This window comes from Rattus norvegicus, chromosome 2, assembly GCF_021556685.1.
Source record: "Rattus norvegicus strain SHRSP/BbbUtx chromosome 2, alternate assembly SHRSP_T2T, whole genome shotgun sequence".
NCBI classification, from domain to species: Eukaryota; Metazoa; Chordata; class Mammalia; order Rodentia; family Muridae; genus Rattus; species Rattus norvegicus.
Genome location: NC_141535.1, coordinates 208,065,210 through 208,078,083, shown reverse-complemented (window position 1 = coordinate 208,078,083; position 12,874 = coordinate 208,065,210). Strand labels below are relative to the sequence as shown.

At 38.9% G+C, this 12,874-nt stretch overlaps 1 protein-coding gene across 2 annotated transcripts in view; it reads left to right on the top strand.

Moving 5' to 3' along the window:
- The window catches only part of Snx7 (sorting nexin 7), an 84,275-nt gene that overhangs the window by 26,696 nt on the left and 44,705 nt on the right, over nt 1-12,874 (top strand). For both annotated transcript variants that reach the window (NM_001012083.2, XM_087624853.1), the window contains 5 exon segments: nt 819-929; nt 1,877-2,041; nt 4,225-4,423; nt 7,350-7,549; nt 10,533-10,619. In NM_001012083.2, the coding sequence (NP_001012083.2) occupies nt 819-929; nt 1,877-2,041; nt 4,225-4,423; nt 7,350-7,549; nt 10,533-10,619 (762 nt within the window).

The following is a 12,874-nucleotide window of genomic DNA, read 5'->3' as shown; positions in this document are numbered from 1 at the left end:
TTTCTCACGAGATGTTAAGTATGATTTAGAGAAGTGCCACTTTTATCTCGGCCTGAGGTTTAAGCAGAAGCTGTGAGGTTGATATTGAACCCATGTCCTTGCTGCATGAATTGGCACAGATTTTTGGTTTACTAGGAGGAGGGGACTTAACATACTTGCTAAAATATTAGGAGTTTAAGCATGGAGCTCAAGGGAAAAAAAAAACTCCCCTAAGAAATAACAGGAAAAAAAATCTTTTCACATTAAATATCCATTAATTATATTCTTTTGGAAAAAGTGGCAAAATCACTCTGAAAAAAATGTTAAGAGTTTTTACATACCAACAGCAGATTTTAGTGAAAGCAGTTCACTTGAACACATTCCAAGAAAACAGTCTTCTCAGTTATATTCAGGTTATTTTTCAGATTTTAAAAATAGAACTTTCCTCAAATTCTGAATTCTAATCATGTCAAGAAAAAGAATAATGTTTGAAACCTACATTCAGAGCACACTTTCTAAGCGAGAAAGCCACGCCAGTGTACTAGTAGTCAAAAGCCTGTGGGAGCCAGATGGCTGTTGGAAGACAGATTTTTCAGTTTCGACTTCAGATTTAAGCATGGTGTTTTGCTTTCTTTGTGGAAAAACCGGAAAGTTCGCTTAATTTCATCTGCTGCATGAATAGATGGCTGGAAAAAGAAAATACAGGCTGACAAACACTGAATAATTAAGATTCAAGTTTTCTTAGAGACCTATTTTTTTTCATAATATCTAAAATAGAATTAAGCAAATGTCTTCTGTCTTATACTGTATGGGCTGTTATGTTTTTCTGCTTCTCTCAGACATCTCGTGGGGAGTTTGATTCCAGTGAGTTTGAAGTCAGGCGACGTTACCAAGATTTCCTTTGGTTGAAGGGGAAACTGGAAGAAGCTCATCCCACTCTCATTATTCCCGTGAGTTTATAAGGGTCTGTGGATCTTGTTTATCATGTATACAGTATTTTAAAGTGTCTAAATCATAATCCCAAGCATAATACCTTTAAATCCGCTAAATTTCGCTTATCTTGGGCACATTTATTTTCAGTTTAATTTAACTATAGTTTTTTTAAAGTATTATAACATAGAATGATATTTTATTTTTCTAGACTAGCTTTATGTGTTTTAATATATTATGATACATTTATTTATTTATTGTGGGGGTAGCCCAGGTATGCTGTCATGCATACGGAGGTCTCAGACTACTCAAGGGACGGGGAATTATCCTTCTACCATATGTGCCCCCCAGAGATTGAGTTCAGGTTATCAATCAGCCTGACCAGTAGGGGTATTATTTCCTTGGTGAACCATATTCCCAGTCTGCACTATGGACTTTTAAAAACTCATTTTTATTATAAACGAGGAGGTATTCAACTGATCTTCAGAATTCTTTGCAACCTGGTATGCCATGTTATATGCAAGATACTGGGTTGTTTTGTTTGTTTGTTTTTCTTTTGGTTTTTGTTTTGTTTTAATTTAATTGTTTTTTGTGTGAACATGCTCCTATATGCAGGTCAGAGGACAACCTGTAGGATTCGTTTTTCGCCTTCTACCTTGTGGATTCTGGATACCACACTCAGGTTGTCAGATCTGACAGCATGGGCCTTTATGTGCTGGGCCATTTCATTGGCTGTTGGACAGATGCTTTAAATAAATATTTTATTTTATTTTTAAATTGGCACAGAGAGCCACAGGGTCCTAAGAGCATTTGCATACATACTTGGCTGCTCCCCACCACTCTTCTGTGACCTCTGCCCCCATATATGTTTGTATCTGCCTCTGTCTCTCAGTCCCATCTTCATCCTCCATCCACTGCCATGGACATACATGTGTTCTCACACAGTTGATTTTGTTTTTGTACTCAGCCATTGCCAGAGAAGTTTATTGTGAAAGGCATGGTGGAACGCTTCAACGATGACTTCATTGAGACCCGCAGGAAGGCACTACACAAGTTTCTGAACAGGATCGCCGATCATCCAACTTTAACATTTAATGAGGATTTCAAGGTTTTCCTCACTGCAGAAGCCTGGGTATGTGGCTCTATTTTACATTCGTAAGGCCCTTGAGAATCTATGAGTGCAGCAGACTGTATATTCCATCTTTCTGACCATTAAAAATTAGTCTACGGTGACCTTGAAGTGTTTTAGTGGATTGTTCTAGAAAATATTGGTGAAATATTAGAAAATATTTTAGGTATATCCCTGGTGCCAAATCAACATGTAAACAAGGTGTAAATCTGTTGTCTCCTTCATGTACACGTATCCTTAGTTCTCTTAACTTTTATTCAATGACAGGATGCTCTTTGCATTGGTCTTGCACGAATATGTTGTTCTGTGTATGTAATGTTTGTTGTATGGTGTGTGTGTGTGTGTGTGTGTGTGTTGTGTAGGTGTATGTGCCCATTCTTGTGTCAACGTATGCATGCCAGAACACATAAGTGAGGGTCAGAAGACCCAAGAAGTCATGGAATGACCCTTTCACAGAGGTCACACATCAGACATCCAGTGTATCTGACATTTACATTATGTTTTATAACAATAGCAAAATTTCAGATAGACAGTAGGAACAAGAATAATTTTATGACAGGAGGGGATCACCACAACACGAGGAACTGTGTTAAATGGCTGCAGCATTGGAGATGTTGAGAACCACCGATCTATAACCTTAGAAGCTCGTTCCCCAGAGTATCGTGTGTGTATCACACCCAGAACATGTTACATCAGTGACTGCACCAACAGCTCGGCAGATACAGTTTGTGCTGCCACTGATAGGCTATGCTTTCTCAGGGAGGTCAGGGCGCTCCTACATACATGGGTTGTCTGATCAGTGAGGGGTTACTTTTTGGTCACCAGTGCATTTTCATAAGACCTTTTGGAGAGAAAACCTGTAGGAAGACAGACAACATCTTATTCCACGTTTGGGTACATGATATATGGCTTATAAACATACAAATCAGGAGTTATTTTTACTCACAGATTGTGTATCTCCTTCCTCTGTGTTTTGTTCTCTAACTTTTGTTTGATCCCAAACAAGCCTGTGTTTTCACAGATGCTGCCGTGCCCCCTCAGAACTGCGTGAGCCCTGTTGTGTGTTTTGTTGTTTGCTTAAGCACACTGTATTTCTCAGGGGATGATTTTCGTGGCTGCGTATCTGTTTCTTTTTTACAATCTGTAGCTGTCTCTCCCATGTGTACTCTGAAATAACAAGTACATGTCTTATTAAAGAGCTTTCTCTGCACACAGCCAGTCAGTGGAGGTGGTGTCCCAGTTTACCCACTCCACTTGGCTCAAGAGCTGTGCTCAGAGAGTCTGGTTATAAACTAAAACGAGAACAGGACGGAAGCAGAGTGTGTCCTGTGCAGGAATGGAACCTCTGAAGTGAGCTTGCTGTGATCCCCTCACCCTCCTGTTGCTTAATTGCTCTCGGACCTTGAACAAGTTACTTGCCATGCCTTTCATTGCCCCCATTTTCCTTGGGAAAGTGAGGAAAAGAGTAGACTCTGTCATGGGTTTGTTGTCAGGTGTGTGTGTAAGGCTGCGCCTGTAGTTATGGGGACACATCAAGCTGTCAGTAAAATCACCTAGGAGACTTGGAGAGCTAATTAAGGCTTCCACTCTTGTCAGTAGTAAGTGGGTCCTAGGAAATGTTCTCTGGATCATTTGTATATGCAATCTCTTTTCTAAACTATAGATCAGGGACTGGAGAGATGACTCAGTGGTTAAGAACATTTGCTACTCTTACAGAGGACCTCAATTCAGTTCACAACTGTCTCTACTTTCAATTCCAGGGGACCTAACACCGTCTTTTGGCCTCTGGGGGCACTGCATAAGTGTGTTATGCTGCCTCCATACAGACAAACACATACACACACACACACGCACGCACGCACGCACGCACACAAAATAAAAATGAATATAAAAGATATAGATTGCTTATCACATCTTCTTAATCACTGATCTCATTGATTTGTCTTAAACATTTATGCTCTGAGGAAAGACTGTCCACGTGTCTCACATGAGCTCTTTGAAATGGAATATTGTACCATAGAATGGGATGTAGGAGGATGATACCTCTACCCCCAGTATTCAGGTGCTTCAAAGGTGAATGAATGCTTTAAAAGACACGTGCAAGTGTGTTGTCTCCATCTCTGCTTTACTGCGGCTGGGAATGCTGCTGACTGACTTGCTGTATTTATTTCACTCTCTGTTTCTAGGAACTCTCTTCCTATAAGAAGCAAGGGCCTGGCTTGCTGAGCAGGATGGGGCAGACAGTCAGAGCAGTGGCGTCTTCTATGCGAGGAGTGAAGAACCGGCCAGATGAGTTCACGGAGATGAATAACTTCATTGAAACATTCAGCCAGAAAATAAACTTGATAGATAAAATATCTCAGAGGATTTACAAGGAAGAAAGGGGTATGTCACTAGAGATGGGACATACAGATGTTCATCTCTGTCTCATCTATACTTTGGCTGCTGTGGTGTGGTGTGGTGACACTGTTAGGATTTTACTTACGCATAATGGTTCATGTCCTGACATCCATTGCAAGGGTTTAAGGAACCAAGGAGTTGGCTCTGGCTTGAAGGTACTTGGCCTGCTCTCTGATATGAGGACTTGAGTCGGATCTCCAGCACCCATAAGGAATGCTGGGTACTGCAGCAGGTACCTAGCTATCCAGAGCTGGGGAGACAGAGCAGGCAGCTCCAGGGTTCATTGTTCAATAAGACTTCGAATCACTGAGCCTAATGTCACACTGAAGGACCCTTCTCATAAAACCAAGTGGGCAGCTCCCAGGGGACAACAGACAAGGTTGTCTTCTCACTCAGCCCCATAACCGCACATGCATGTATGAGCGCCTGTTTACACAAACAGATATGTACATGCACGTGCACACATACACACCCTTCCCACACATACAGGCTCATTCATTTCCTTAGCAATGACTGTGAGGTAGTAATGGCCAGTCCCCGTTCGGTTTCATGGAGCTGTATCTGTCCTAGCTTCCATGCATAGATCACGACATGGCAACAATGCCAGCCCCCGAGCTTGAGATTCTCAATTTAGTTTATCAAGTTGGTGTCAAATAGTCAACATAGACCATCTCTCAAAAATCAAAGATTGGCATTTCAGGAATTGAATTTCAGCATCTTACTGGTGGGGAGAAGGATGTGGTCTGTCCTATTATCTGCCTTGTAAAAACCATGCTAATCTTTAGCCTTTAATGATTCTACTCCAATTGCTTAATGATATTTATTTTCTAATTTGAAAATTGTAAAGGGATGGGAGAACCAGCAAACATGTTTTTAATACATGTTGGTACTGACGAGGAAGAGCCAATTACAAATAGAAGGCACCCTACCGCTGCCTTGTTTGTGAGTTTGTAACTTGTCTCTATCACTGAACTGGAAGTTTTATTTCAGCTCTAGTGTATACTATGTAGGTAGCAGCCATATGATAGAAAAAAAGATCGACTCCTTGAAGCTGTCCTCTGACAGTGCAAACTGTGGCACATGTGCTCTGCCCCTCCCCATACATGTAAATGTATGTAAAAGAGGGGAAAGGGAGATTAGAAGTAGGAGAGGGCTCAGTGGTTAAAGTAAGTGCTGTGGAGGCCTGAGAAACTGAGTTTGAATCTCCAGCAATTATGTCAACTTTGGGCTCAAAAGCACGCATCTGTAACCCCACAGCTGAGCAGCAGAGGGATGATCCCAGTGGCTCCCTGGCCAGTCAGCCTAGAACAAAAATAGGGGAACCCTAGATTCACATCTCTGGAAAGAAAAGGTGAAATGCCAAAGAAGAAGACACCAAACATAAACCACTAGTCTACATGTGTAGACACATGGATAAGCACACTCTGACCTCTTGTTTCTAAAGTGAATGCATCTGGCCCAAACTTGGAGACTTCTCATTTTATAAGAGCAGGAGGATAGAGGGAAAGCTGGGAAAGAGGAAATCATGATTAAACTGTACAGTATGAGAAACATTAATTTAAAAAGAAAGAAAAGATGTGAAACATACTTAACAGAGTTAAAACCAGGATTCCTTTTGGTATTTTGAAATCTAACTGGTGAGGGGCATTCAGAACCCTATCAGGAAATTAGTTTGAGAGAGGTAAGTAGTGCTTTCCCTTTGGATGGTTTTCATCCACATGTTTGAAAAAAAGGAGGGGGGCTCAATTTCCTTTTCTTTTCTCTTTCCAAATGTATTAAATTTATTCTGCATAATGCTGCTGATTACATGTTGTTTCTCTGTGCTATGGAGTGAAGAAGAGATTACAGCTGCCCCTGCCCCAGACCTCACAGGATACCTGATACATATATTACTAGTTGAATTCCAGGGGTGCTTACTAAATGTTGATGTGTAGGTGTGGTTTGAAAGCTGTGTAATTTTAAGAAGCCTCTGTAGTAAAAATAGCTGCCTACGGAGGGCCCATCAGCGCACACACATACTGAGAACGGAACTGTTGAAATTCTTTTTTTCTGTTTTGGGGTCATTAATCTTCAACAGAGATAAACCTGGACTCTGAAAAGTAAAGTTAAGAACCTGGGATAAAACTGTTATCTTCATGAGACAATCTTAACTTCTTGAGTTCCCTTGTTTATAGAAAGAATTGGGCCGAGTTGTAGCTTTGAGTGGCAGAGTACATTTCAGTCAATTATACTGTGTGGAAAGAAGGTGAACTGCAGAGGGTATCATTGTGTGTATGGTGATTGCCGGAGAGTAAAGGAAGAAAGCCTACAGTTTTGCTTAGGTTAGTGGGTAGTAATTACTCTTGAGGAGTTTGTATAGTTCAAAGAATGGAAGTAAGACACATTTTGTTTAGAACCTTGGCTCTACATACTTAGATATAATATCTATACGTAATTATATGATAGATGGAATTTCATAACAGCCATGATGGTTGTATAACATCGTTTTCCAAGCTAGGATAATAGAAATGGAATCCAATTTTGTTTACACTTAGTTGCACTTCTAAAGCTGACTTGTACAATCTGCAAAGGTTGGTTAATTAGCGAAGGATAATGTAAGCATTTCCTTATATCCAAGTGTAAGAACTTATAGGGAATGAGACAAAGGCCTTTCATGTTATCTATGATGTGGGAATTTTCAAAAACATTTTATAGAAGCTGGAGAGATGGCTCCACAGTTAAGAGCTCTGACTGATGTACCAGAGGATGTGGACTCAGAGCACCTGGCAAATCTACCTTCAAGGGTCCCAGCTCCCTTTTCTCCTCACTGGGGGCACCTGAACATGCACACACTCACTTACTGAACCAAAGGAATATAAATAAAAAGAAAATCTATAAAAAATGAAAACTGACAAAGACATCTCTTTCGTAGACTATTTTGATGAAATGAAAGAATACGGCCCTATTCATACTCTATGGTCCACCTCAGAAGAAGACCTGGTTGATACGTTGAAAGGCATTGCCAGCTGCATTGACCAGTGCTGTAAGGCCACGGAGAAGCGGATGTCTGGCCTGTCCGAGGCTTTGCTCCCTGTCGTCCATGAGTATGTGCTTTACAGTGAGATGTTAGTGGTAAGACACTTTAACAGGAGTCTCAGTGCTATTCACTTCACGATGCTGTCTCTGTGTTTCCACCACTCTTTCCTGTCCGAGTAGGATGTTTTCCATGTAGATGCCCAAGAGATATCTGTTCCCTGTAGTCATGAATCAATGGCTGAGAGATCTCTTAGACAATAACTGGGATAATGAATAGAAACACCAACAATCTATGTCGCTGTCTTCAACCGAAAGCATCCTCAATCCAGAGTTACTTAAGTGACAGTCTTCTAACATTTAGTTTTACTTTAACACATGTCTTTTTATGCTTTATAGATTTACTACCTTGAGAGCTACTTTCGTATATTATTTATGATTTTAAAACATATTTCATATGTACTATGTATATATTATGTAGAAAGTGATTGAGTAGCGTCTTGATATATGTATGCTATGCCTTCAGGCTGCTTCTGAAAGGAAATCTTCCAGGATAAAGCGTTCTCTTACAGCATGTTGAAAGCTTTTCATTTTTTATATACTCATCGAACATTCTTCTTCCTCAGTTCAACTTAAGATTTCCAGATACTTGCCCTTGTTTGTTCACATTGTCTTCAATGACAGTGGTTTTTGTCCTGCATTGCCCTGTGCTCTCAGTATGCATGGTCCTTCTGGTGCTTAGTCTTTCAGGGGTAGTTGGAGGATAACATTGGAAGTGTATAGCATATATTCCAACATAGCCCCTTCTGCTTGAAATTGGAGCACAGCTGATTTAAGATGTTATACACCTTGGTTACTAGTAATTTTTTTAATTGTTTCTATCTTGGTGAGAACATAACCATGTAAGCATGAGTTATTTCTCTTGTTTCTCGTGTTTAGGCTTTACTTGAGAGTCATTAGATCTTGCATCAACTTTTCAGACTTTTGATGTTACCTGGATTCTGAGGAGTTTTCTATAAACAAACACTCCTTGCTTCTCGGAGACTCTAGGCTTCATGGTTGAGAATTCTTCCTCTCCATCTGTTGCCTCAGCTGTGTCTCTTGGTTTTCTCTTATTAGTCACCTCTCCTTGTGATCCTTCATGGAAATATGGTTTGTCTGTTTTCTTCCATCAGTTCGGCAGTACTTAACCCTATGTTATGTCAAGGTAGACACCATGAAAGCAAAATCCTATGCAATTAAATCTCTGGAAAAAAATCATAATGGCCACTAGAAAGACCTATTATATAGTTCCTTGATGGACTGAATTTATTTTATAGATAGCTAGGGTATAATCACTAGTTTTATATTACATTTTTGCTTCTGTTTCATATTGGCATATTTTCATCTGAGTTACAATAATCACTAATGATACCTTAATAAATAATGATTAAAATTGTATGATCTTTACTGGCTATCTTTTAAAATATATATTTATATTAAAATGATTTATAAATTAATGCACAGTATAGAAGTAGACCATGAGTATATAGGGCTTAATGGTAGTATGAATCATTGAGAATAGAGAAAAGAAAATGTGTCTTGACATTAATCCAAGTAAGGTGATATAAAGGAATTTATGACAATTAGTTGAATTTTCTACTGTTTTTGCTGAGGTTAGGGAAAATGTTAATGTCTTTTTAAATAATTTTTGTGTCTTATATAGCATACCTTAATTATGCAAAATTGGTGTCATTATGATGTCTTCATACTTGTATATATTTTTATTACCTGCTTCCACTCTGGATGGCAGTCTTCTTCCCAACTTCTTCTTTCCTGCCTTGTTTATTGATTAACTGAATGACACACTAAATTTCATTGAGCTGCTTACAGGATCAAGGGTGTGGTAGCTATAGAAACAGGAACAATTTATCAGTGGCAACACCACTGAAGAAAATTTCTCTCCCTGCCCTAGCAACTATTAACAGCTTATAGATTCTTATAGACACATGGGGCCTCATGATCTCCTTAAGTCTAGCAGCTCTTAACAGCTTATAAATTACCAAGGAGAGGCAATTCTGCTAGGAGAGAAACTTGATTCAATATGTCTCTGGACACACTTTTAACCCACCCCTTCCCAGTTCCCCTTGGAAGGCTCCAGAGCCTTGCTCTTTGGCTTCCATGCACCTTGAGTCTAGCTGCTTCCTTCTATAAAGAGTCTCTTCATGAGCTGCACCTCTTCTGTCAATGGTTGGCTTCATTTCTTACCCAGAGTCAGTTTTAATATTCCCTTAATTAATATTGTAAAGCCTGTGGAAGAAGACTACAGGGGACTAGTACTCATGCCTCAGATGTTAAGTCTAAATCTTATAAGACAATTGAGTTGCCTAAAGAAAGGCAATGGAAAAATGCATTAAAGGCGTAGATGGGTGCTATATTTCCATGGAGTCTCAAGAGTGTTTTAAGGTAAGAACATGAAACATGAAGTTATAATTATTCAAGAAAACAACATTGAACCCCTAGCTAACCCAAGAAGCCATGACTTCTCATCAAACCTTAGCTAATGGGTGAATAGTTATCCATTTTTAAGTCATGGTGAAATTCTTAAGGTGGGAATTTATGTTCCAGCTCTCTGATTTTGGGCTGTAATTACGGGTTTGATTATCTATCCTTTTTGGGTCAAAGGAGATGCTCCACAGATTGTATTTCCAAGTTAGTGACTCTGATGACCTCTCAGGTGTCCTTGTGGATGATGGAACATGTGTCTCTGTTGCACTCACTGATCCTTTTTGCTTATTTGTTCTACTCTGCTCTCTCTGAAGCCTTTGCCATCAAATATTAAGCATGCATGTAATGCTTGAACTGGTAAAATGTGCACTGGGAAACCTAATACAAAATGTATAAAAATAATTTTAAATATTTGATTATAGTTGAGAATTTAAAGAGTAAAGAAACCTCTATAAAAAATATTTTGATTTCAAATGGCTGTTTACGTCAGAAATACATTCCTGATGATTATTTATATTCTAAAATATTAACAGTTGTTACGGGCAATAATTACAGCAAACCCCAACTTGATTTATCCTTTTGTTTTGATATGAAGGGTGTTATGAAAAGAAGAGATCAAATCCAAGCAGAACTGGATTCCAAAGTAGAAGCTTTGACCTACAAGAAAGCCGATGCTGATCTGGTATGTCTTAAGTTTGTTAACAGAGTCATGTAGAAGCCACTGTCGAAAACAATGAACTAACAATGTAGAGCTTCCCTGTGCGGGTACTTCTAACTATTCAGTAATTAATACTCTAAAAATCAATAGCATACTATTCTTTAAGTCTTCAAGCTTGGAATTCTTGTTTTTCTGCCTTTCTGACCTGCGTTGACTTGAGCTGTGAGGAAATATGAATCTGATGGTTTCAAAAGACCACACTGACGTGTTTGGAAAAGGTAGTTTACATCATATCAGGTCAGTACTCAGCGAAAAAATTCATACTGTGCAAGTGTCTTGGCAAATAAATTCCTTTTTAAAGTTTAATCCTTTCCTTAAAAATATGGGAGGTTTCACTCAAAATTGGATATTTTAATGAATTCTTATGTTTTGCTACTATGAGGAAATATTGTCAGTTGTGATCGATTTTTTTTTGTAGCACCTCCCATTTTCTGCTGGAGTATTCTAAATTAATTGAATTTCTGACATTACATTGTTGGGTTCATGGCATTGTAGTATTTATATTTTGTTGCATTTAAATATTCCAGCTCAGCATGACCAGAGTAGAATTTCCACTTAACTTTTACAATTGAAGAAGGCTTGGATGGGAGAGGTTGCCTAAGCCTAGCTGCTGTTGAAACACAGCAGGGCTGGAGGAGATTCTGTTGTCTGTCATGGTTCACATTGCTTCAGAGGGAAAGCATAGGAAGAAGAATTGAGTCATCCACATCCTTTACTCAGTGAAGAACACTTTCTTAGGTTAAAGAAATACTCAGATGATCGTTGATTAGTTATTGAGTATACTCAGTCAGGTTGTTGGTGGGGAGGAATCCCGAAGCCCTCTGTGTACTATTGTAGCCTCTTCAACTTGAGCCTCCTCAACTTGACCTGGTAGTGTTTTTTGATCCCTTCTTCTTTCTTGCATTAAACACTTTATCACATAAAATTTTATTTTTTTTAATTCCTTCAAAATCTCTTGCATCCTCTCCATGCCCCAGCCCTGCTTAGGCTCCCCTCCGAATCTCCCTGGCCGTTATCTAAACAGTTTAAGGGCAGGAATTGGCAGTTTGTTCACTGAGTGTTCCCAGGCTGTACTGTGTGCTTTATGCTAGTCATTCAATAGATAATTAATGAAACAGTAAAAATCACGATGACCACTTTGATCCACGAGAGCTTGCTGAAGGCTAAAATCAAGAGGTCTCTACAAACTCAGCTTTGTGCAAAACAGACACTTTATTCAAATCTGACTGGGGACTTTACTCACGCCTTATTCTATATGTTTTCCAAACTGGAATTCAGTTGTCTGAGTGGAATGTGAGTGCGGAGTGGTGGGCAGAGGGGGAGACAAGCACCCTTACAGGAGGGTAATGGGATATAGACATGGAGGAGCTTAGTGACCAAAGGAAGAATTATATTTTTCTTGACATAACGATAAAGAGAAATGGAAAAAATCAGCCTTTTGTATTCAGGCTTGTATGTTTTGTTCTCTTTTGAGACTGCTAGATGGAAAGAAAGAGTGGACACGTATGCAGAAATTTTAAATACATCCTTTGAACATTAGCGTTCATTTTCCATTGGACAAATTATTTTAGCAATTATTAAGACTAGTGGTTTGACAAAATTTACTTCCTGAGTAGATACTAGAGACTTTAAAATTCCCAGGGAACAATAGCATAGATTATAAAAGCAGCATTTGTTCAATATGGCCCACCCTCCTGTATTCTGTTTTTATTTTTTAAATTGAAGTAATTTGATTGATTTCTGAGCATGTGAGTGTGTGAGCATGTGTGTGTGTTTGTGTGTGTGCATGTTTGATGTCTATTGTATTAAAATCCTCATTATTATGAAATTGTAGAAATTTTAAAATTTAATTATTCCATTATATGCCATAACATTTGAAATTAATGTTTGAAGCAGTCATATTTAATGGAAGCATCACAAGTTTTCTTTTTAAATTAATGTATAACCGTGACAGGTTTTAAACTTGTATTTTTTATCGGTTTTACTCCTCAAAGCAGACCTGTCTTATAATTCATAAGATTACTATGATGATTTATAAAGTTCCCCATTTTCAAAGGGTGTGTTTACGTGTCCTTTCATTCATCACATAGATATGCCCACCACAGTCATGTGTTTTATACAAAGTAAAATCCCTCTGTGCCATGATGCATTGTTAGTAACCTTGCAGAATCACCCACAAATGAGTCTGCCATGATTGGTCGCTGAACAACTGAAAAAAA